The sequence below is a fragment of the Stenella coeruleoalba genome, assembly GCF_951394435.1.
Source record: "Stenella coeruleoalba genome assembly, chromosome: 10".
Classification (NCBI taxonomy): domain Eukaryota; kingdom Metazoa; phylum Chordata; class Mammalia; order Artiodactyla; family Delphinidae; genus Stenella; species Stenella coeruleoalba.
This window is the reverse complement of record NC_137156.1, coordinates 93,641,958-93,667,455: the sequence shown is the minus strand read 5'-3', so window position 1 is coordinate 93,667,455 and position 25,498 is coordinate 93,641,958. Positions and strand designations below refer to the sequence as shown.

Sequence of the window (25,498 nt, the reverse complement as noted above, 5' to 3'; positions counted from 1 at the left end):
GTGACTGCCTGATCTTTGGTTGTCTGTGCAACTCCTTTTGGGCCACTGCTAAATAGTCCTTCCTTAGTGAAAGACTCCTAATTGGCCTTGGCTCCAAAACCCTCAAGCAGATTACGTGAAGGTTCGCAATCTTTTCTCCCCCTCAGGTGTTCTGAGCCCCTTTATTGGCAGGAATTGTGCTAGGTACTGAATGAAAAGAACTAGTTACAGACCTTACCCATAAGAACTCTTACTTTGCACCTCTTAGAACTCTTACCTAGTATTTACAGGTCTTCCCCAAACAGGTGGACAGGTGGAGGCCCTAGCACCTTATCGGCAGGATTGCACCTGGCGTAGTGAGGCGTTGGCCTGGAGAGGAAGGTATACGATACAGTCAGCCCTTCAGTCTTTGCATGTGGATCCTGTGGCTATGGAACCTGAGTAAACGGAGGGCCGATTGGACTCCTTACGTAAAGGACGTGAGCACCCGCGAATTTTGCTATCCAGGGGGGTCCCCGTGGATATCGAAGGGTGAGTGTATACCGTCAGATGATCTGCCTTTGAATCCCAGGTCTGATGTTCTAGTTTGGCCAAATCACTTCACCTTTCTAAATTGATTTCTTCTTCTCTAAGATAGGGAGTTATCAGGAAGGGGAAAAAATAAAGCTATTTTAAAAGCTGGTTGCTCTTTGAGTTGAAAGCTAAAGACAGATGAATTATAGTCTTTTTTCGTTCTGTCAAGGTAAAGGGCTAATCTAGATGGGAGGGGTTGGGACCAGGGGGCTTAAATTGTTCTGTATAATAAAGAAACAAGAATTTTTAGCTTTTACTTGAAGCTGGAGGGAAATTTTTTTTTGTTTTTATTTTGCTTTTGTTTGGGCAGGGATGGTGAGAGAAAGTGGGTCCTAGAATTAGGCTCGAGATGAGGCTACAAATGGCTACTCCACTGGCAGAAAAGGAAGGGGGTAGAGAGCTTCAGTGTCTGATTCTCAGTTTTAAATCGTTTCTTACTGTTTACTTGTTATTTATTTATTTGTTAAAATCTTCCTCTACTAAAGGTCTGCTTTTCACAACACCCAGGTGTTAATGTGTTTTGGAGACAGAGTAGAGATGGCTGTGTCTACACTAGTGTGGAGGGGAATAGAGAGAGGGGAGATGATGAGAATTAGGTTGCAGTCAGGATCTAGGATGAGTAAGTGACAAGGAATTATTAGGAAGTTGTAAGCACTCACCTTAGGATCCTTGAAATTATTAAGGAAAGTCCTGGGCTTCGTACAGTTATGTGAGATAACGGTCTAAAATTTGCATTTGAATGTTAAAGATGGTACAATTTAGGACCGTTTACATGTCAGGGATGATACCTGCTTAGCAGGGTTGGGAGACTTCTACCTAAATGAGAATGTAGGTAAAAGCACTTCATAAACTAAGGAAATACATCATCAGCCCTAAGATAAAGTGTCTTCCCATGAAGATTTTGTAAAAAGGAAGTCAGACGTAAATTCAACTCTGATGACAAATATGAGAATAATTATCCGGAAGTTATGAGCTCTATAATAGTCTTCTTTCTTTATGAATTCAGTTCAAACGGATAGTAAAAACAATTTGGATGTTAAAGATACAGTTTTTAAAAATGACTCGATATGTCCCAAACATATCATGTTAAGACTTGGGGGTTTAGGATCCCACTGTAATAACTTCAGGCCCATCTAGTAGGAACAGAAGTAGCTTTGGTCGTGCAGTATTTAGCTGACGTTGTGGATCGGCCTGAGCACAAGGAAATGATGATGTTGCCAAGGAATGGGAAATGACATGTGTCGGGTATATACTCGACACTTGACATATATTGTCTTTCATAAAGCTTACTGCTGCCCCAAAGAAGTGGTAGCATCTGCAGTCTTTAGATGGTGGTTGAGGGAACGGGCAGGGTGTGTGTGTGTTGGGGGGTGTGTGTGAAAATTACAGTGATTAAAGAACTTGCTTAAAATCATAGCGTTGAAGTGGTAGAGCTGGCATGAAGACTCTTGCCAGCCTCAGGGTCCAGTTCTTTCCCTCCCACCGTGCTGCCGTGGGGGCCCGGACGTGAACTGACACTCGGCAGCCGAGCCTTGTGTGGTTCTGGTTCCTCGTCCCAGTGTCACACCGCATCTTAATTGATTTTCTTCTGTAGAGCATTTACAGAAAGCTTCTGACAAGACTTCATGAGATGTTATAGGTGACAGGTATGTGGGAAAAAAGATGAAGTCATTAGCTGAATTAAGTTCTGGAGTGGACAGGTTAAGTTCCTGGATTGCCTCAAGTTTCATTTACATGGGACCAGCCGTCTTTCGTGAGGTCATGACAGAAATGCTGGCAAACTCTTTCCATTAGTGGGTCTTGCATGCAGTATGCACTTCTGCTGTTGTGGGACTCTTTTTCATGTTGTTGTTGTTCAGAATTCACCTTAGGGGTTTTCTCAAACTTGGCATTCTTAATCTATAGTGGTTTTTAGCTTTCTTTTTTCTTTCCAGACTGCGTGAATGATGCAGTTTCAGTTCTGGGTGTTAGGATTCTCTTTCACGCTGGTTTGTCATGACCTTAAAGTATTTTAAGTTTCTCTTTGCGTTAATTTTTTTTTTTTTTAATGTAGTACCCCAGTGAGCTAGAGATTTGTTTTACCAAGTGAGTTTAAATCACCAGCAGCCGGAGTTGTCCATGAGCGTTGTCAGACTTGACCACATGTAAAACCCTGCCAGTGGTCTTTTTCTTTTCTTCAACTTGGTAGGTTTTGGGGTCCAGACTCGAAGGCTAGTTACACTTCTGCATCAGCCTTTAGGTTGTTAAGAGTTGCCAAAGATGGCATACAGTACCAGGGATGGAGAGTTGTTCGTTACCGTGATCACAATGGTCTTAGTTTATAGTTGCCATCCTAGCTCTCCCCTGTAGATAACTGACAAGTCCTAAGAGTTGTTCTGAGCTGCAGCCACCCACAAAAACCACATGCATGGCATTTTACTCAAAACTTTAACCACTGCTTTGTGATGCAAAACTGGTGGAATTTTGGGTACTTTCTGTAAAATCGAAATCTTTACGGGGGTTTTCCAACATTCTAGTTGATTGTTAACAAATGATCACTGTAACGAAGAGGAGAGAGCAGAGTTGGCTAATCAACACCGACTTCTGTGGTAGGTAGGATAGGATGCCAGTCTGTATGGAATCTTTTCACGTGGAGAAAGCCACGTTGACTGAGAGAACAGATTCTCCTTTTGAAAAATGCAATTAAATAAGAGATATTTATATGAGATTTGTAGTTGTAAAAGAGATTTTGGGAGCTTCTTATCTTTGCCACAAAGTTTTCAGTCTTGACAAAGTAATCATATTCAGGAGTTTCTAACTTGTAGATCCTCTTATGAAAGAGATTTGAAAAGAAAAAGAAATCCATTTGTATTGTAGGACAAAATACAGTTCTGCATAAGAACTTTCTGTAAAGTGAGAACTGTTATGGGAAACTGATTACGGATAAGATACTGTAGCCCGTTTCTGGAATGGGGATAGCAGGTGGAAGAGCTCTCTCCTGTTTAGCTGAGTCAGGAGTGCTTTGTTTATTCTGGAGGTAAGCCCTTGGGCAAGTCTCTTTACCACTGTGAGGCTCAGTTTCTTACCTTTAAAATGAAAGCTGCACTCCCATCTATGGTTTGGTAGATGAGAACATGTTGTCTCAGGAACCTTCAGTAGGAGTCCTTTGTTATTATATCCTGTCTTGTGTAAAGGTGACTTTTACTGTCATGTAAATTAAGCCTTCTATCAAGCACATTTTGTTTTTTAAAATCTGTGAAAACATTATTTTAGCAAAACTCAACTCTACTTGTGTAAGTATGTAGTTGTGATCCTTTTGTATTTAATAGTATTGAGGGACTAAATTTCCTTCTATGTAGCCCAGAAGTCAGACTAATGGTCTCATGATTAGCCTTAAAATAACTATCAGAAACTTTCAGGCTGTTTCTCATTAGCGCATTATCCCAACCAACCGTAGGAGGAGGATACAGAAATCTATAATTGAGTTTTTTTTAAATTAATGAATTTATTTTTTAGTTTTGGTTGCATTGGGTCTTTGTTGCTGCGCGCGGGCTTTCTCTAGTTGTGGTGAGCGGGGGCTACTCTTCGTTGTGGTGCGCGGGCTTCTCATGGCGGTGGCCTCTCTCGTTGCGGAGCACAGGCTCTAGGTGCACAGGCTTCAGTAGTTGTGGCACGTGGGCTCAGTAGTTACGGCTCGCGGGCTCTAGAGCGCAGGCTCAGTAGTTGTGGCACAAGGGCTTAGTTACTCCACGGCGTGTGGCATCTTCCTGGACCAGGGCTCGAACCCCTGTCCCCTGCATTGGCAGGCAAGTTCTTAACCACTGTGCCACCAGGGAAGCCCTATAATTGAGTTTTTAATGTGATAATTCCTTAGTTTACTGTGAAGATCGTGGTAATTTCTCACTAGCACATAAGTAAAGCTTTGTTTAGTTTGCTACTGCAAAGACTGAGTTGCTGGTTAGCTTCCACAAATAAGGTATGCTTGCTTTGTAATTTATGTTAGGAAATGTTTAAACAGGGTGAAAGAGCAGTTTTTACAGGAGCAAAATCAAGCAACCCATTTTCAGAAAGTAGAACCAAATAAAACTAAACTGACTGAAGAACAACCAGTAATGAGCTTGGGAACAGGTAGGTTGAATCAAATTTTTAAAAAACAAAGTGAAAAGCGTATTTTGTGTGCGTGTGTGAGGAGTCAGGGCGCACAGCTTTAAGAGTATTTGCGGGGTCTTCCCTGGTGGCGCAGTGGTTGAGAGTCCGCCTGCCGATGCAGGGGACACGGGTTCGTGCCCCGGTCCGGGAAGATCCCACATGCCGCAGAGCGGCTGGGCCCGTGAGCCATGGCCGCTGAGCCGGCGCGTCCGGAGCCTGTGCTCCGCAACGGGAGAGGCCACAGCAGTGAGAGGCCCGCATACCGCAAAAAAAAAAAAAAAAAAAAAAATAGAGTATTTGCGCAGGATGAACTTTCGAGTAAAGCTCTAGGGCTCAGCAGGGTGGAAGCTGTATCTGCAGGGGGAAACAAGGTTCATCACTACATAATTTCAGGGACATAAGTAGAAACGGGCCAGAAAATATAAATGTTAGAAAAGTGGAACGGAATTTCCCAGACCCTTTGACTTAACACGTGGTTTAGTTAAGGAAGTTGGCAAAATCTTCAAATATGAATCCGTGCTACAGAAAACTTTTAAAATTCAATAATCAGAGCCGAGAAGACTTTTTGCATGTTAGTAGTATGCTGTCACATTTGTTTCTTAGCCCGATAGCACTAATTCTTCACCTCCGTGAGTAACTTTGAAGGTGACTTGGACCTTGATCCTTGAAATAGAAGTGTTGAAAAAGCGATGTCTGGAGAAAGGTGAAATCACAATCACACATCAAAGGCTGTAGGAGTTATAACTTCAGATTTTATGTTTCAGTTGTACCAGCTTTGTGTTCACACTCAAACTCCAAGGGTAGGATCTACCGCTTGTAGGGTGGAGTGGCATTCTGATTCCATTTATTTTCTGCTGAAGCTGGCGAGTTGAATGAAGATTGTATCTCAAGTGACAGGATTCGAATGAAACAGGACAAACCTGTAAAAGCTGCAACCTGAACGTGTCATTGCAGAACTCTGCAGTGAACGAGATGGGACGGGGCTTGGGAGACAAACCACACACACTGCCTCTCCGTGCTGGGCAGCGCAGGAGATTGAAGGGAGATCCGAGGGGAGCAAGTCCTTGCTGGCTGGAGCTCACGTTCGGGGAGGGGTGGGGGGGTCGGCGTGGAGCGCCAGTTTGTTTATAGCTACAAGTACGTATCTGTCTTGGGCTTGCCTTATTATGGAAAAATTCTATGGACATACGCTGCACTGAATGGAAAATTACTCACTTTTTTTTTTAAAAGTTATCAATTATAAAGTAGAAGCATTGGTTTTGAAACTAGTCATTTAACTGGAATTTAATCACGACCTAGTTCCCAACATTGGATGGTAATTATCCTTATTTAGCAAAGCACAGAGAAAAATCAGTGTTTGTTAAAAGAGCAACCACGGTGGGCACTGCTCTCAGGAGGGGACAGGTTTCACTACCTTTGGATAGACGAGTTAGCTTTTGTAAAACATTTTCAACTGTCTTGAAGGACTCTGACCGCTGGGCATGAGTGAGAACTAATCTCCCTGTTGGTGATTCCTTTGCACTGCAGGTAGCAAGATGCAGGTCCCCCAGGGACAGTGCAGGAGTGGGAGCCTTACCATGTGCTACAGTGCTCGTGACAGTCTGCTTGGCAGTCACTTACAGAGAAGAATGAATGGCTGGCTACTGTATGAACCCTCCCCCACATCTGTTCAGGTAGTTCTCCGTTATCATTAATCAGGTAAGCATTTTTGGAATTAATCTGGTAGGCAGACCAGTTATACTTTAAATTGGTCCTAAAGGAAATCTATAATTGGAATAGCTGTTGTTACGACGCAAAGAAATGTCTAAATGAAAGCCACCAGCCGGTCACTGTATTTTCTTCTGCATCATTTATTAAATATTATTTTTATATCTGCATTTACAAACTTTACTCATTTCAGAACTCTGCTTTCAATACATGTTTAACTTTTTTTGTAGAGAGATTCTCTTGTAAAATGAGATCCATGTACAAAACTAGGCAACAGATATAAAAGTTTCCTTTCATACTTTTTCATCCGTCAAGAAAAGAAATAATGTGACAAAGAAATAAAACCCAACTGTGGCTCTTTCACAAGAATAACATGTCAGTGTTCAAACTATGAGCGCTAATGGGCTAGATCATATTTCATCTTTATACGGATGGATATAGTTTTTAATACTTCTTAGCTACTGTAGCATGTTGGTTCAGATGAAGGAAAAAAAATCAGCTCAACAAAAAAATCTGTTTGGACTAGATAATCTAGAGCCCATCAATTACTCATTTCTTGATAACGTGACACCAGAATTCACCTAGGAGATGACATTGATTGGCTAGCAGTATGCATTTACCTCAAGCGTGGCATAAAAAGTTCCCTTTAAAAAATTCACTGACTTGGCAAACTAAAGTCTGAGCCTCTAATTCAGCTCTCTTACTTAAAGAAATAGTTTAAATGATCAATTCAGAAGCCTTAAAGTATCTTTGAAACTAAAGTTGCTTTTCTTAAAATGAATGCTGACTTGACAGTTCGTAGGCTTGGAGCACTGTCACTACGAGACAGAGGCACTGGTGCCGCTAGCAATGAGAAGTAGTATCACCACAGGCTAATTATATGGTACAAAATGCCCGGGGGCCTGAAACTCACTATTAATATGATTTTGGCAGCAGCATCATTTGATAGTTAACCATTTATTACATACTATGAACACACCAGCTTCAAAGATGTGCACTCCCCTTAGGATACTCAGGAGTTACAAATTTATTGTGATTGCATAATTGGTATTGCACAGTTCTATAAAAAACATAAATACTGGCTATTCTAGTTTTAAATACAAAATACATGTCATATACTTTTAAATCTATAATGTGGTTCAAGTGCAAATCAGGTGCTTTCTTTAGTCCTTCCAAAAAAGGCATTTTTAATATTTTTGGCACAAATGAAATTTCATTGTGCCAACAATTCTAATTACAATACATATATCCAGACCTTGAGAGTAGCAGTCATATACATACGGTATAAAACTGAGTATTTACAAATATACTAAGCATAAATGTAACCTCTGTGGGTGAATCAGAACGAATTAGCCACACCCACACTAAAAATAATTTAAAAAGGTAAGTACGATTCCTTTATTTCATTTGCTTATGCTGGTTGCTGTGGGTTGACGTTCATGTGAGGAGGATGTCCTAGAAGACCAATTCTTTGTTTCTGCTTCCTTTGTTCTGTCATCTGGAAAGTTAAAAAGTTTCATCATTAGACCCAGACACTTCCTGTACGTCAAATCATATACTCAACCATAGATTACCTCTGTGGTTATGGTTTATACTGAAACCCACTTTCTACAGTGTACTGTCAGTATATCAAACACAGAACTTCAAAAAGGACATCTTCCTAGGCAGAATGGGGAATTCTGTGCCTTAGGCAATGTGACATTCAGAAACTTTGCTTTCTACTTGTTTCATAAAGGAACAAAAAAACAGTTAAAGCACAAGATTCTTGATCGTTTCCCAAATCCACTTCCAACTGATAGCTTTGTATGACAGTAACAACACACTGAACTGTCAAGAAAAGCAGTGTGTTTAAAATCCTAGGTTTAAGAGAGATTAAGTCCACCGTCTTCAGGGGGTCTTGATTCCTCTCCAGTGACTGTTGGGCCGTTTTGATCTGCGAGAAAAAAAATCACACAGCATTTCTAGGGAGATGAGGAATGTCCTCTCCTCTGCGGTCCAGGGTGACTAAATAACATAATCATGGCCTGGCACTCAGTGGTGACTATTCCTTGCCACCTACAGACACTAAGGTCAGGAAAGACCATTTCCTAAGGCTGGTCAAATGAAACGGTGCTTTCCAAACCCAGAACAAGAGGTTGGTACCGTTTATTTCGGCTGCCGAACTAAATCAGTTCTCACATTGACAGGTATCCAGCTCTGTTCTGGCTATTTCGGGGCATAATTAATTCCCTGCATTCACATTTCTCATAACCCAGGTAGTCCTAGCTCAGGATTTGATGCTGGGCATCAAATATTTTGGTACAAAATATCCTGAGAACATAAAATAAGATTAACTTACCTAGGTTCAATTTTAACGCATAGCCGTTTTCCTTTCATATCAAAATACTATTTTTAGGCTCCTGTGAAATGCCTTCAGTTATATTTTAGAAGAGAAGATTTACAAGGAGTGAATATTTCCGAAAGGCAGCTTTTTATAAAGCCTTTTATAAAGAGTTGAATTAGGATATTCCAGCTAGCCTCTAAAGTTTCCTTGGATGAGTGACAAATCGTGAAGGGAGGTGTCACACCCTATACTACACAGATTCAGCTGCGGAAGCAGAACCTCACGTGACCCGTGGAATAAATTCACAAGTAGATGGTAACGCAATCAGTAATTCAGTCATCTCACTGCCTGATACTTCATGTTGCTTAGCCCCAGAGTCTCACCCCCTGACTAGCCCCTCGGCAGGTAGCCTTGAGAGAGAATCCAGTAAAACTTAACTAAATTTAATAATCGCCGCATTCTCACAGATTTAGGAACCTTGGTGCGCTCACCCCGTATTGACAGATACTTTATTTAAAGATGCTGCGATTTTTCTGCTGTTGAAGTTGGCCATTAAAGCTTTCCCTGAAAATTTTCCATAAATAACTACGTGCACTTGAGATGACCTTTTATGTACCTGCATCTTCACGCCTGTTTGTCGGATCACCTTTTTGTGACTTTTCAATCTGTTGGCTCTTCCTCCTCTTAAACTTAAGGGCTTCTAAACTGGGTTCCTTATAGCAAATGAGTCTTCAACTGAAGGCACACCTTCCTTCCCTCTTCGACAGGCTATCGCCTGAAAGCCCAGTGGAGGTCCGATTCTGATTTTCCAGGGTTGTCTTCTTAAAACAATGATTGCATCACTCTCCCTGCATCACAAACCTTCAAGCTCCCTACTGCTGTAGGGTAGTGGCCAAAACCTTCGTTCAGGCAGTCATATTCCTGGTAATTTCAAGAACCTAGTACATACCTATCTAATTTTGTTTTCTGTTTCCCTAGAATAATGGTTCTTAAACTTTGGCGTGCACCAGAAACACCTAGAAGGCTCCTTAAAACACAGATCCAAGGGCCCACAAACAGTTTCTGACTCAGCAGGCCCAGGGTAGGGCTGGTGAGTTTGCATTTGTAACAAGTTCCCCGGTGATACTGGTGTTACTGATCTGGGGCCGCTGCTGCTGTAGAAGAGCTCTTCACTGGTTATCTCAGAAACAGGCCAAGATCACTGTGGTTATATTTTCATATACTTGAATACTTAAAAAAAAGTATTTTGGGTAAATGTATTATTTTTCTCAAAATAAGACCTTGGAGAAGATTCTCTGCAGTTGAGCAGGTGGTCGGCACACAAATCTGACTGCCTGGATTCTGTTCTGATCGACCATGGCCTTTTTAGACAGAATGGCTACCATTTAAGTGAGTAATAAATAGTAAGGAATTGGGCAACTGCTTAAGTGTTGGTCCGTTTTGGCAAGGTCGTCATCCAGTGATAATTATATGCGAACAGTAATGAAAACAAAACCCCCTAAAGGACTAAATCTGGCCTACAAGAAACCAAGCTCAACACTGCTGGCCAGTTAAGTTTCCCTGGCCCCTTAGTACATATTCTCACATACCTTCCGGCTTTATTAGCTCAATTCAACCTACTTACCTATTGGTCTTCATAGATTCACATGCACTATATATGTTATTTAAGGCATCACCATTTTCTGTTACTACTGTCTATATCAAAACAGAAATAATGACCAAAGTCTATCTATCCTTAGCATATTCTCACGATGTATTCTCTCTGGACATTTGAAACAAAACTGACTAGATAAAAATATCCACCCGGGGCTTCCCTGGTGGCACAGTGGTTAAGAATCCGCCTGCCAATGCAGGGGACACGGGTTCGAGCCCTGGTCCAGGAAGATCCCACAGGCCACGGAGCAACTAAGCCCGTGCGCCACAAGTACTGAGCCTGCGCTCTAGAGCCCGCGAGCCACAACTGCTGAGCCTGCATGCCACAACTACTGAAGCCCGCACGCCTAGAGCCCGTGCTCCGCAACAAGAGAAGCCACTGCTCGCCGCAACTAGAGAAAGCCCACGCACAGCAATGAAAAACCCAACGTGGCCAAAAATAAACAAAATAAATTAAAAATATATATATATCCATCAGATTCATGTCTAAGGTGGTAACTTCAGTCAAAATTCTAATACAGAAAAAGCTACTTTGATTAGTGTGAAATGTCCCATTTGTAGTAGATACATTTAAAATCCTCAAAATCTACATTTAGCTAAGAATGAATACTTGAAGCAATATCCTCCTTCATAATCTATATACAGACTAACTTGAATTTCAGCATTCCTTCTTTTGACTCAGTCTAAACACGAAGCAAACGATATGGTAGCTTTACAAGTCAGATGTAGCCAAACATCTAAAAGATCTTCCATGAAAATACGGAGTGTTGAGTGCAAATGGGCAAAATTTACTCCACCACTATCGGCCTCCACACGACTAACGGCTGGCATAGCAGGGACGGTTCATCGACGGCACATGAAAGCCGCAACCTGCTTTCCTGTCACAGTGAGGTCGTGGCTACTCAGATTCTAAACAGCCCAGAAACTCCAGTCACCAGAATTGTGCTTCACAGTCCTATGAAATCAGCCACGCTCCTAACGAGGAGCCTAAGATATTCAGAAGTAAAACTGCAGCATCTCCTGAATGCAGTTATATTGGTTTAATATAAATATACAGATATCCACACTCCTGATCCTTAGTGGGCTGTTCCTCTCCAGTTCATCTGGCAAACGCTCAAGCTTTGAAACCAAGCTCCTGCATTCCCACCTCTGAGAGGGTTTCCGAGGCACTGACTCGAATCCTCTCCCTGTGGTCAGGCTGAATGAGTGCTCCCTTTTCTCCACTCCCAGAGCAATCTGTTCAAACCTCTGTTACGTACTTACCATGTTGAATTATAATTTATTTGTTTACTTGTTTGTCTCCCACTCTAGGCTGTTAGTTCCTTGAAGAAGGAGAATTGGTTCTATTCACCTTTGTAACCCCAGTACCTAGGGCTGCACCTGGCAAATAGGTGTTTCATAAATGATGGTTCGAAGAACAAATGACCCAGAGCACAGTGACATTCCTCGAGCATGCCATGCGTTTTCATGCCTTTGCTCATGCTGATTCCTTTCCTGGGATGCCCCCTGCTGCATTTTTCAGCTAGCTCAGAAGTCACCTGCTCGTAGGACTGTAGAAGCTAAACTCCTCCGACCCTCTAAGGCCTCTCACGGGACTGCCTGCCTACTTCTCTGTGCTCCTTTGTTCACCAATGAAACTCACTTCATTCCTCGGGCCGTGGAACTTCTCCTACTGTATCCTAACATTAGAGGTCTGCTGCTTTCCGGATCAGTTACAGTATCCTAGATGGCAGGTGTTACCAAAGGCCTCTCTTTTGTGGTTCCAACACAGTGTAAGGACCACAGACATTCAAGTAAGGCTTAATATTCCATTCTTCCAACTGTGGGGAATTATTCTGTTCTTTTGTTCTTCCTTCCTTACTTACGCAGTTAATGTTAACAAGATGATAACCCTCTTGCGTGAAAAATGCCAAACATGGGCTTCCCTGGTGGCGCAGTAGTTGAGAGTCCGCCTGCCGATGCAGGGGACACGGGTTCGTGCCCCGGTCCGGGAGGATCCCACATGCCGCGGAGCGGCTGGGCCCGTGAGCCATGGCCGCTGAGCCTGCGCGTCCAGAGCCTGTTGCTCCGCAACGGGAGAGGCCACAACAGTGAGAGGCCCGCGTACCGCAAAAAACAAAACAAAACAAAACAAAAAACAAACAAACAAACAAAATGCCAAACACTGTCGCATGCTAATATGACATGAATTTCAAGCACTACTTCTTTTCCTACCAACTACAAATAAGGGTCACTGTCCTATAGGAAGCCAGTCACATTTTCAAGAAAGTGAACCCTTCTCTCAATATAAAGAAAACATGCAAAAAAAATTTAAGTTCTTACATTAGTTCTCCGCCTTGGAATAAGAATGTAAGAGAATCACATTTAGTATTCAGAATCTCTTGGGAGGGGAAACTTCAAGATGAGAAGCATCATTAAGTAACACTTAGAACAGCAATTTTAATTAACTGTTCTTGGCAGTAATAGAAAAACCACTAACCAGGATTTTACTAATATCCTTGATAAGAACTTTTTCTCCTCAAACTGGTATTTTAAGAAAACAACCACCAACGAGGTCAATAACAGTTAAGATTAAATCCCAAGACATTCAGCTGTCTTTGCTCCATTATGCTGGTTTTTGGACCATTAGATCTGCAAAAATATCTAAGTGATGAAGCAATTTTTGTATTTTCCAGCACTTGTACCAGTGAATGGTATTCTTTCATAGCTGTTTTAAAAAATATCTGTCACAGAGTTTCTTGTTCATTAATCATTCATGGAGTTTTTATTTTTTAATTCAGAATTTTTTTCCCTTTGGAGGGCAGGAATTCTCACAGCGACCGTTTAAGAACCAGCAGTTCTCTGACCTGTCTGCATGGCTTTTTATGCAGAACAATTTAAGAAATCTTTAGGACTGGCACACACCAAATTTAATAAAATTCAAATCTTTTCAACAAGTTGATTGTCAAACAAATGCTTTACAGTTTTGTTACAAAATCAAAAGAAAATGTTGACTAATTCCTTCTGAAAAAAGCAAATTTTCCCCAGCAAAAGCAACAATGCTGAATTTTTCCTGTGATTCTGGTCACCTTAAAAACCTAAGCAGATCAATGCTGGTAAAGGCACTGGAGAATATAGTACTGGTTTCCTCCGATTTCTTCTTAGCCTATAACATCTTACAAGAAAAAACGGTCCAAGTTCAAATTCCTTCATAGGGGAAAGGTTTTCTGAAGGGTGGTTCTAACCGTTAACTTTAAAACCAAAATGTAAACAGAGCTGAAACCAAGCAGTTTAAACCACACTGGTTTTGATGTCACTTAATGAACCTTAGTCCATATGTAATCAAGTTTACAGTTTGTTCAAGCCAAAATTTTGGCTTCAGAGAAACGATTCTAATGCCAAGTCTTGATCAGTGGTGTAACATGGCAATGACTGTATCACTCCTTAACGTTTTAAGTGCGCGATGCGACTTCTGAAACTCTTTAACGTTCTTAAAAAAATGAATGAGAATTTAAACAGTCAACCATGAAAGGCAAACAGGGTACAGTGACAAAACAAAACAAGGGAAAATAAAAACACAACACACGCACACAAAATCCAACCCAGACTGCAGGACCAGGAGTTCCAGCCTGACATTTTCAGGTAAAGTTGCATAAATTTCCTAAGAGCCTGCCATGAACCTGAATGTCCTCACGAAATGAAATGAGGGAATTGGGTGCAATGCCATCTGTGGTCTTGGCTACCTCCTATACCTGTGATTCTCTGTGCAAATTCCTCAGCTTCAATTTGGTCCTTAGACCAGGTTCACTGGTTTGCACAATGTGCATCACTGAAGCAACTTCAGAACCACCCTCAGGGAGCGATTCAACACACAGGATCCTAAGCATTGAAAGGACAGGCCCGGCCTACAGAGAAGGGCTCGAGCGGCATTTACTACCCCAGAATACCCAATAATAGTGTGCTTCAGACATGTTTACAAACGGCACTTTATAGAGCGCTAAATACTTCCTTTATTTAGGTCTGCATGAGATCAATTTTTGTAAGATTTTTTGGCATCTAATTTAAAACATCTGATTTAATGGAGATTCTTGTAGCCACAGCTCTCTCAAAGGGAGAGGAAGGGAACTTGAGCATTGCTACATGCCTTACGGAGCTCGCCTCGCTCTTCAGGGGGGAAACAGAAGCAGCTGTAGCAGACAGTGTGCTCATGAATCAGTGTAGTCCTGTGGAACATTTGTCAAGTGTTTCACAGCAGGGGTAAAAAGTTAATAAAATAATAAGCAAAGTAATCTAGTTAGATCTTCATTAGTTTTACTTATTTAGGTTATTACTCATTTTAGGTGGCTACCAAGCTCAGTGCTGTAGACAGCCTTCATAAATAAGGTCTTCTGTTCCCATTAGTCTTCTTATTTGTATCTTAATACATGTGAAAGAAAAGAACTTGAGGCCAAATGGTATCTTGGGGCTCAGTTTGGAATAATTTAGTTGGAACAGAAATACAATTCAAAGTGGGATTGTTACAGTGCCACGTAAACTACCTCCAGGAAGAGCGGATGCCAGCCAGGGCCTTCGCTAGTTACTATGTACCTAAGAGGAACAAATCACCTGCGGGCAGACCTTACAACTTACCTCCAGGCCAACCTTGCCTGATAACTACCGCTGTACAAAATTTATAATCTTGTCTACGGAACTGATTAAAAGCTTTCAGCACCGCGTGCGGGAGGCTGAACTGTTGCCGTGTTTGTGCAGGGTTATCCCGGTCAGCTACGGGCAGAGCACAGGTCCTCCCAGCAGGAGGTCACCACCTGGTAACTGTGAGTGCTCATTTGAAGGGGGTCAAGGGCGGGGCAGGGGGGCTCTGGAGTATACAGGGTTTGCTGCAGACTTGCCCCCTTCACCCAGCTTAGTTACAGGGGCAAAGCATTTATCTTACGGACAGGGAGCAGGATGGGGCAGCGCATCTGTAGACGGCTGAGCTGGGTGAGTGCAGGGACGCGGCCGGCAGAGCGGTCACTGTTCACCCCCAGCACCCGCCACGCCGCCTGGACTATGGGAGTCACTCAGTAAGGATTTGGCCAATGAATGAACCAAAAGGGGCTCTTCCTTGACTGTGGTGTATCCCAGGATGCTGGATTTCAGTATCTGGGGCCAGGGGTCGATAGAGCTGAGGGCTGAAAAGCAAAACCAGAAACAGCCTTTAATCTTTTGTCAGTGAAGAAAAGTCAGGAGTACAGCTTTGCACATCGTGTTTTTCTGTACAGCACTTCATTGAAGTAGTTTGCATTTTCTCATTTTCTGGTTTTGTTTTTCATACGAAAACCTCGTCCTGAGCGGCACTGAGAGTAGCGTCATGGGCTTATCCTGTCAAAGGGCAGTGAAGGGGGAGTGGAGGGGAAACTGATGGACTAAATGAGTTTGTCCTCTGTTGCCCGTTTCCTTTTCTATCCAGGTGATAAACTTCAGCATTTTAACATGAGCACTACTGATTTTCTCACCACACCTGGTGTGTATGGTAGTGGGTGTGTGTAGGCAGGTGGGGTTTCTTTTACCTGGTCCTTTAATTCTGACAGCTGCCCAGAAAGATTAGTGACCAGCTTCATGGTGGACTCCAGCTTCTCCTGCAGGCTCCTCAGCTCATTCTGTTCTCCTTCCGAATCGCTGCTGACCAGGGACATGGCTCTCATCCTTGGGAACCAGTCAAGGTTTCTTTCCTGGAATCCACATGAAAAAAAGAGGGAGTCACTTCGAAGAGGAGAGACGACAAAGGCAGTCTTATCACACCGTCTTTTCTTTGTGCCGTCTTCCACCAGGCTCTTCCTGATTGCTGCAGAACTAATGTACTGTACTGTGTTTTTTTAAACCGTTCAGTAAATATCTTTTTAGTTGAATATAATTAAACTCTCTTAATTCCTAGAAGAAATCACTTTAACATATGAGGAAAAGTGGGTTTCCAAACAAGATTCCTAATCTCCAAATACGACTACTGCCACTCCATCTGTGATCTTTGCAAATGACACAGCTAATGAGATTGGAGTTTTAAAACTGTGTTAAAATATATGTAATAAAATTTACCATTTTCATCATTTAAGTGTACAGTTCAGGGGCATTAAGTGCATCCACATTGCTGTGAGCCATCACCACCGTCCATCTCGGGGAGTCATCTTCCCCAACTTCAGCTCCATCCCCGCTGAACAGTAACTCTGCCACCCCTTGGCAACTGCCTCCTGTTTGCAGTCTGTGGCTTTGACGACTCTACGTACCTCATACCGTGCTGTATATTTTTTAAAGCGTTATACTTGGAAAATCATCTGCAAACACTCTACAAGTACATGAATTTTAAGATCTCGAGTGTTCTGGGATCGACCAGATACGTGTATGGGTGTGTTTGCTTGGTAGAGGGTTGTTAAGAGGCTGAAAATGGGGAGCGGGTTCAGTTTCCCTCTTTGTGAACTTATGGACACCACCTCTCGACTCGTGTTTCCTTTTCCTTCGGGCCTGAAATGGCTGGTGGGTGCTGTCAGTTGGTATAAGAAAGACCCATTCAGTCTCCTTCCCTGTCTGTCTCCTCCCTTCGTTTTGATGCCTGTAGCTCACACCTGTAAACAGCATTTCTCACCGCTGGTTAACAGGATGGACAAGCCTCCTCCTCCCACCTCACTTCTTCCTGCCCACATATGCTTTTCTCATAAAAAGTACACCTCCTGGGTGAGTTCTGTACAGAGAGGCAGGAATGAACTGTAAGAAAAGCTTCATCAGCCGGAGGTAAGGGGAGGCACACTGACTCATTCCACACCCAGCTGGCGTCACATCTCACCTGGGCCATTCGGATCCTGTCGGGATGAATTCTAATAAACATCCTAACACAAATCACGCCCACCCCACCAACACACACACATACAGAATTTGCTGTTGTTGCTCTGTGTACACCAGAGATCAGCAGAATTTTTCTGCATAGTAAACATTTTCTGATAGTAAATACCTTTGGCTTTCTGGACCATATGGTCTCTGTCACAGCAAATCTGCTATGTAGCCCCCGAACACCCATTTGTGTAGAGTATACACAAATGAACGGGGGTAGCTGTGTTCCGATAAAACTTTATTTACAAATGCTGGTGGAGTTGGCCAACCGCTGTCATATACAATAAAAGGCATCAACATACTCAAAATCAAGAACAAAATACCACAAGACGTCTAAATTTTAAAAAGCAACGTAACTAAACCGTGTCTTGACCTAATGCAATCTAGCAATAGAGAAGCCAAACAAGAACTAGTTGAAAATACTACAAAGAAGGCATGCCACGGTGGCACGAGGTGTCCCATCTACTGGAGAGCATTTGCTTAAGACGTGTGGGGAGTCTAGTCGGGACTCACTAGCCTGCCAGCATCCTGAGAGCAGGAAACACCTTAGTACAGTGACTGGAACACAGCAGACCCTTGATAAATATCTGTGGAAGCAAGGAGTGATAAAGCCACTGTCTCCTAGGTGGGCCCTGCTAACTACTGCTTAAATGGTAAACCTCCATTGCTTAGAATGACTGCTGGAGGAGGGAAGTGATGCTGTTTACCTTGCTGTGCCACACACCCTGTGATCAACACTCCCTTCCCATGTGCCCCGATGTTAGCCTATACTCGTTCTCATCAGCCTCCCACCGCAGACAGAGCAGTGGGCAAAAGGATGTTTGACAAAAGACCCCATTTCAAAGACGACCAGCCTAAAACCCTGGAGCGTTGCCACGTCTAATCAGTTTTCTGCTGTGTGTCTACAGCGAAGAGGAGAGAGCAGACATCTGAAAACATTTAAGCACAGTGGCGACACTGAAAGGCAGCTGAGGTCACCTGTCACTGATCATACCACTGCCCCATGTTAGTCCTTCACACGTCATCCCACCTTCCCACCGTGCCACTCTCAGGGAAGAAGCCCCTGACTGCTCGGGGCACACGGAGGGGACAGGTGGCTGGCAGTTACTCACTCTCACTAGGCAGCGTGGGCCCCGTGACAGAGGGAGAGGTGGGTGGCCAGGCTGATGGGCCACGGGCACAGCTGCAGCAAGGCCGGCCGTGTACCCGAGACCGGATACCCACGGGGACGGCTGCAAATATCTGCACGCTGACCCCTGAGGAGAGCGAGGTGAAGAGGAAAGATCCAAAGTCCCACTTAAACCGTCAGACTCAGGAGCACGTGGACACACCACCAGTGGGGCTACGACAGAATGTGACGTAGCAGGGAGTTCAGAGACCGCTAAGGCCTACCCTGCATGGTAACGCAGCACACGGCCCCGGGAGGGAGGAAACAATCCCTACGTTTCAAAGGAGATCCCGCGGCTGATCTGGTGTTTACAAAGTGTAAACTCCTATTACTGAGTATATTTGGGGGGAAACATTTGATAGCTCTCTAGATTCAAGTCAGAAGTACAATAAGCACTCCCGGAAGAAAACATTTTAAAAAATACAGCATATTCAACGAATACTTAGGGAGCCCTTACCTTACATGCTTGGTTCTGAGGAAACAGCAGTGAGCCCCCTGCACTTGGTCACGGCCTCCTGGACCTCTTTAAAGTGGACATGGCTTTGAGACCTAAGTATGAGGTAGGGTTCCTGCCATCAGAGTGCTTGACTTTAGTTAAGGAGAGTGGACATTTCAGTTAAAAAAAGAAACAAGGCAGCGAGGCCGTGTCAAACGAGCGGCAGGAAGAGAAGGGTCAACATAAGGACTGACTACAGTGGTTTTGCGTGGCTGGAATCCTCTTTGTGGAGGGCCTGAAGGAAGGTTATCACTTGGCCAGACGCGGGGCCAGCGTGAGGGCCTTCTCAGCAGAGGGGGGGCTGGCACAGCCCTGAAACCAGTGGGGCCGCAGTTGGGGCGGAGGGCAGACAGGCGGGGCGGCAGCCCAGACTGTGGAGCACGGGAGAGCCATGCCAGCTGGGCTGGGGAGGGAGAGGGACGGCGGTGACAGGAAGAGGCCTGGACACATGGGTGGCAGGGAAGGGGAGGAAGTGACCTGGAGCCCCTGCCTGACGAGGCGCTGGCAGAGAGAGGGGCCGTGTACGAGAAGGAGTGAGAGCTCACCTGCAGCCCACCGACTGCCAACATGCAGAGGAATGTACAACTGCCTAAAATGGGTAGAGAATTCGTCTCAGACCTGGCTCTCAAATTTTCATGTTCATTTGCTTAGCAAACCCTCCATAAAAATAGAAAACACCGATTTCCAAACAGAGTCCACATTAAACAGGTCTTCAAAAAAGAAGACAAAATCGATGCAAGATTCTGTACGTAGCTTAAGTTCCTTAAGTTTAAGGAACAGTTTCTTTTCCTTATTCTAACAGCAAGCGACCACATGACTATAGATGAAAAAGAATTTTTCCACGGCAGATTCCCACCCCCTTGCATGGTGTATGTGATTTGATCTCTGGACTCCCAGGCAGTGATTTCAGAAAGGTCTCTGACAAATGCAAAACGCACAGACCTCATCCAACAACCGTTTACTGAATACTTCTAATTTCTGTGCCTGGCACAGGGCTGAGTGCTGAGGGTCTAGAGATGAGGAAGACAAGGTCCCTGCCCCCAAGGGGTGGAATGCAGTACAAGGAAGGTGTAGTGCAGGGCTCAGGGCATGGCTCTTCGCTTTCGTGGACCCCACTGCAGCCCTACCTCCAAGTCCTGAGCGCCCAGTGAGTATCCGCTAGGCCATCGAATGGGGCCCACCGGCCTTAAAGTGGCTGCTACTGGCATCTTTGCTCCTCATGCAGTGGCCAGGAGATGCATCAGATGCTGTTCGTTTTCGCTTTATCTGTACTTCTGTAAGTGGGCTGCCACCTGTAATCCTGGGGCATGAAGGCCCTGCCCAAGGGGTACACAAAGCCATAGACAGAAATAATGCATCTTCTTAGAATGTCCATTTCAGTCAGTGGTGAACGATCCAAAATATTTTTATATTAAACTCAAAATATGCCCTGGAGAACATGAAACCCCAAGATTTTAAAGAAATGTCATACTTTTCACAGGCCACTCTGTACCACGTGCCCCAATCCTGGCGATACACCTTCGTTCTCCATTTCATGAGAGTCCTTCAGTACAAAAGGAGGAACAGGATTTCCTGGTCAAGATGTTTACCAATTACCACCTTAAAGGTTCTCCCTCACTGCCCTCCTCCAATAACAATGCAAAGCAGAGCTGGGGCCCCGTCCAAGCCTTAAACCACAGGAAACAAGGTATCCAAGTGCTCTCGATGGTGTGTACCGGTAGCTCTTCTGCCCCGGCATAGGCACGTACCCAAATTTGCGGTCCTAGGTGGTGCCAGTATTTTAATTAAATAATCATCCTGGGGGCTTCCCTGGTGGCGCAGTGGTTGAGAGTCTGCCTGCCGATGCAGGGGATACGGGTTCGTGCCCCGGTCTGGGAAGATCCCACATGCCGCGGAGCGGCTGGGCCCGTGAGCCATGGCCGCTGAGCCTGCGCGTCCGCAACGGGAGAGGCCACAACAGTGAGAGGCCCGCGTACCGCCAAAAAAACCAAAACAAAACAAAACAAAAAATCATCCTGGGCTGTTAAGTCTAATCTCAAATTACCAGGGAGCATCTAGTAGTTAAAATTAATGAACAATTCTGGCCACACTGTTCTGTTTCCATTCGGCTTTGCACCCTGCACTGTGGCATAAGCCCCGACGCGGCGTGGAGGCTGCTCACCAGCAGGACCCTCTGCACAGAGATCGAAACCTTTACAAGAAGATAGTTAGACTATCCCAGTCCTGGCCTTGGAGCGGAGAGAGAACACCTGAGTCCAGTCACTTTCTCTTTAGCTCAGACTTCCACAGCAAATGCTGAGTGCTCAGTGACTCCAGGGAAGCCTCCGCCCGTGGTTCCCCGGCCAGCCAGGGGCTGAAGGTCCATAAATGTTTGCAAAATCCTGCCTTTATGTCCATTCCAGATCAAAAACATATCTCAGTATCCTGGCTTCTCTTGCCTTTTTAAGAAAGTCATCAACGAAGGCACTTTTGTTTATACATGAATTCATCTTGGGCTCTGTGTGTGTGTGTATGTGTGTGCGTGTGTGTGCGCGTGCGTGTGTGTGTGCGTGCGTGTGTTCAGGAGGGTGGGTCTGGGGAGGCTCGTGGGTTCACTGCACGTCTCTCAGCCGCATCTGTCGCTCTGGGTCTGAGGGCCCCTGTGTGCTTCCCTTGCTTTCCTTGCTGCTGGTACCTCGCATACCAATGTCATTAGGCACTGTCTGCCCTGGTCCTCCTACAATCCAGCCAGTGCAGTTCCCGTCACAGCAAGCACTTCCTCGTCAGAGCAGACAAACCGACTCAAGCCACAGCCGGAAGCAGGCTGACCACAAGTGCTAAGGTTCTGGTTAGTTCTTTTCTAGGTAAAGTTGGAAAAGTCCCTGCAAAGGCAAACACTGAAGTTTTAGACACGGGGGCGGCACTGACCTCTTGAAATGTTCTTGACTGGAAAGAGGGAGGCTGTGTGTGTGAGAGAGAGAGAAACACAGAGAGAGAGGAGAGGAAGTTGGATTGTATGATGCAAATGCTCATCATTCTGAGAAGCGTTTTTTTTTTTTTCTTCTTCCCAGGTTCAACTGAAGAGGCTGTTCTAAGAAAGACAACTGAGATCATCAGTCACCTCCTCAGAGAAAGTCCACTGAGGTAGAGTTTTGTTTACCCTGTAAACAACGCAACATTTACTGTTGAATCCCTTATTCTTTTACAGTCAGACTAGAGAAATGCAATTTTTTTTTTTTTTTTTTTTGGTGGGGGCATGAGGGTCAAAGAAGGGGTCATGGTTGAGAAGATGGGTCCTGGGAAGATGGACCTGTAAGCCATTGAATCCCCTTGGGGAAGACTCAGGAAGGCAAAGACTGTCCTTTCAACTCAAGTGTCAAATGCGTTTCCACTTATCTTACCAAGCAAGATGACAAACAGGATTTTCCCAGAGTGCCTGGCGATGCTTAGGTGACAGGAGTGACTGAGGGGCAGGCCTGGAGACAGATCCTTGGCTGCCCCATGTATCCAAACCTCCCCATGTATCCAAACCCCCAGAAAATGCCTGGAAGAGAGTGGAAGGGGAGGATTGAAGATAATCCTTAACTTTTCTAAAGCAGGAATATATTACACTCAATAAACTTTAAATATTTGCCCCTCTTGTGAGTTAGGGTGACTATTTGCATTGAAGAGGAAGAAAATAATGTTTAGAGCTCATTTTTCTAAGATCATGGAAAACAAACAAACAAAACCCAGAATCCATTGCTTTGGGTGAAAAAACAGTGATAGTAACTCTAAGTATGCTCACTGACTCCAAAATTGTCATTATAGTATCTATTATATATTAAAAAAAAAACTAAATTGAAAAAATAGATTCCAAAGGTAAGAAGATTGAGGGTTGGGGGCTAGAGGGATGGACAGGTAGAGCACAGAGGACTTGGAGGACAGCGAACCTATTCTATTTGCTGCTGTAATAGCGGATCCACGTCATCATACATTTGTCAAAAGCTACAGAACGTACAACGCGAAGAGTGAATCCTAACGTAAACTACTGTCTTTGGTTAATAATGACGTATCTAGATTAGTTTATCAATTGTAGTAGCTACACCACAGTAATACAGAAGTTAATAATGGGAACTGGCGGGTGAGGTGGGGAGAAGGGGGCATACGGAACTCAGTCCTTTCTGCTCAGTGTTTCCTGTACAAAATAAAACCTATTTAAAAAAATGGATCCCACACCTGGAATTTGTTGGCCAGCCTGAAATGAAATTGAAGGGTCCAGGTCCCTGTCTCTCACAGGTTTGTTTCCGTAGCAAGCCCACGCCGTCAGCGTGTCAGTGGGAAGAGCTGCGTCCTAGGATCCGGAGCTGAAGCCCCGACAGTCCAGAATGTTCACAGGACATGAGCTGGGGTGAGTCAGCCAACCAGCCTGGGTCTCTGCTCCCTCTTTTTTTTTTTTTTTTTTTTTTTGAGAGATTACTGGCTACTTCACAGGGTTAATGTGAGGATCCAATGGCTGTAAGAACGTGTCCCGTCAACTGGAAAGCGCTGTGCACAAGTTAGTTCTCCCCCTCCGGGGGGAGGGTTTCAGTTTTAGAGGCACAGATTTCCCTTTGCCGATGGAGCCACGGGAAGGGTGCCCACGCTGCTCGCAAGCGCAGGCGTCGGCGTGGTCTGCTGCTCTTGTCTCGGACGACATCACCCAGACAGGCCCCATTATATAATCTTCAGCTGGGATGGAATGACCACTCACCCTTCCAGACTCAGTTAATAGCTGTCCTTGGACGTTACTGTGTAAGAGAGACGGCCCCCGCCAGGGAGAGAACCGCACCCATTTCTGATGAAATCCCTAGGCAGAGTCAGCTGCAGAGTCACTGCCTCATGTGACTCTGGGCCCTCAGGTGAAGTGATGCCGGGCTCTCACTGGGGCCACGAGAAAGCAGCGCTCCCTACTTGGAGAGGTGCAGCTGGGTCCTGGGCCCCTGGGGTGGCGGGAGGAAGAAGCCTGAGGTCACAGAGGAGGGGAGAAAGGTGGGGGATGGCCTGTGCTGGAACAGGGCAGGGCGGGCGGGGCGGAGATTCCTGATGAAGAGCCCTCAGGCGAACTCGGCTTCTCCCAGGCTGGCTCAGGATGTTCTGCTCAGGCCACGTCCCCTGCACGTTCAGTTAGCTAAGCAATCTACCAGAATGTTCTTTGTGGTTACGTATGGGATTTTAACAGTGTTTCTTGGTTGGCCTCTATTCTTTTTTGCATTCCACGAGTTTTAAACTTTGATCTCTTTATACAATGATGGTTTTTTTGGTTGGTTTTTAGCCTACTTAAAAGGCTTTCCAAAGTTCTTTGCTGTTGTTTTGGGGAAAAAGACCTAGTGTTTGTCTTTGGACCTACAATCACGCACACCCACGTGCCACCCCGCTCGCTGCCTCACCTGCAGCAGGGCCCGCGAGATAGCGTGTCGGCCTCTGGCTGCTGCGCTGGAAATCTCCTCCTGATTGAAATGGTTTTACTGAAGGCCAGCCCTGCCTAGACACCCTGAGAAACCGGTGATGGGAGGGTGTCATCTTCGTCACCATCCGTACGACTTCAGTGAGAATTCAAGGGCGCGCCACCAGCGCCATCCTGACCTGAGAGGGGTTTGGAAGGCAAGGTGCCCACAGCCTCAACTCTTCTGGGAGAAAGTACAATTCTCCAGATTCCTCAGTCCTTTCCAACCGCCCCATTTTACCAACCTGCCCCTTGCACTCTGACCCACACACTCACTAGCTTGTTCACATGGGTCTCCCCTCTCCCTCCTGATACCTCCCTGCATCCACTCCTGACACAGACCCTCGGTAGTCGTTTGAAAGTTGCTTCGTGGAACTGTAGAGCTAAAGGTGGCCTAAGAGACCCTCTGGTTCAACTTTCTCACTTTACAGGTGGTAACACGGGGGCCCTGTAAAAAAGTGCGTTTGTGAAAGGAGAAACTGAGACCTTGTCCACGTCATAACCTTTAAATACAAACAGCTGTACCTAAATGCTCGCATCTTTTCCTCATTCTCACATTCCCTAGACACACACTAGTAGGCCTCATTCTGAAGAGATACATTTTAAAGAATCCTGAATATATGTACTCGATAAAGACGAATTCAGAACATTCTCATAAAAGCCAGGGGGTCACACACCTCTCAGTGGCATCGCGCACTACCGCCCGGCTCTGTCAGACGCAGCCCGTGTTCAGAGCAGAGAGGAAATGAAGGAGTGCAGGCCAGGGAGTTACCGGCGTGGCTATGGAGTTGGGGACCGAAGGGGCAGGGCGGGTGGCCCAGTGGGGTCTGCGGCGGGGGAGGGGCAGGAGGCGGGCTCAAGGTGTGGAAGGGAGGAAAGTGCATTTTGGGAGCTTAAAAAATCTGCTGAATTGGGAGAAATGTGCGTGTAAACAAATATTTTACATACGTGTACAAACACGTCAACCCCTACACACACCCTGGGGCTGGTGAGCCAAGGGGAGACCCTAGCAGAGGCGGTGAACACGCCGGCAGCCGCGCTCAGACTGCGCCCAGGCTCACGGACCCCACGCTCGGGCGGACCCGAGTGCCGGGGCCCTGTGCGAGCAGGAAGTTCACGGCTCTGCTCCCCTCGCTGCTGCACACAGTGCCCTCGCACACCTTGGCGAAGGGCAGGCGTGGGAAGCTCGGA

The 25,498-nt window shown here is 45.1% G+C and overlaps 1 protein-coding gene across 2 annotated transcripts in view; it reads right to left on the bottom strand.

The window, feature by feature from the left end:
- Positions 1-6,510: 6,510 nt before the first annotated feature.
- ITPR1 (inositol 1,4,5-trisphosphate receptor type 1) overlaps positions 6,511-25,498 on the bottom strand; it is a 321,065-nt gene continuing 302,077 nt past the window's right edge. For both annotated transcript variants that reach the window (XM_079933479.1, XM_079933480.1), the window contains 2 exons: positions 15,892-16,053; positions 6,511-7,885 (listed from right to left, as the gene is read on the bottom strand). In XM_079933479.1, coding sequence (XP_079789605.1) covers positions 7,799-7,885; positions 15,892-16,053 — 249 coding nt within the window. In that variant the 3' untranslated portion in view covers positions 6,511-7,798. The remainder of the gene's footprint in view (positions 7,886-15,891; positions 16,054-25,498) is intronic.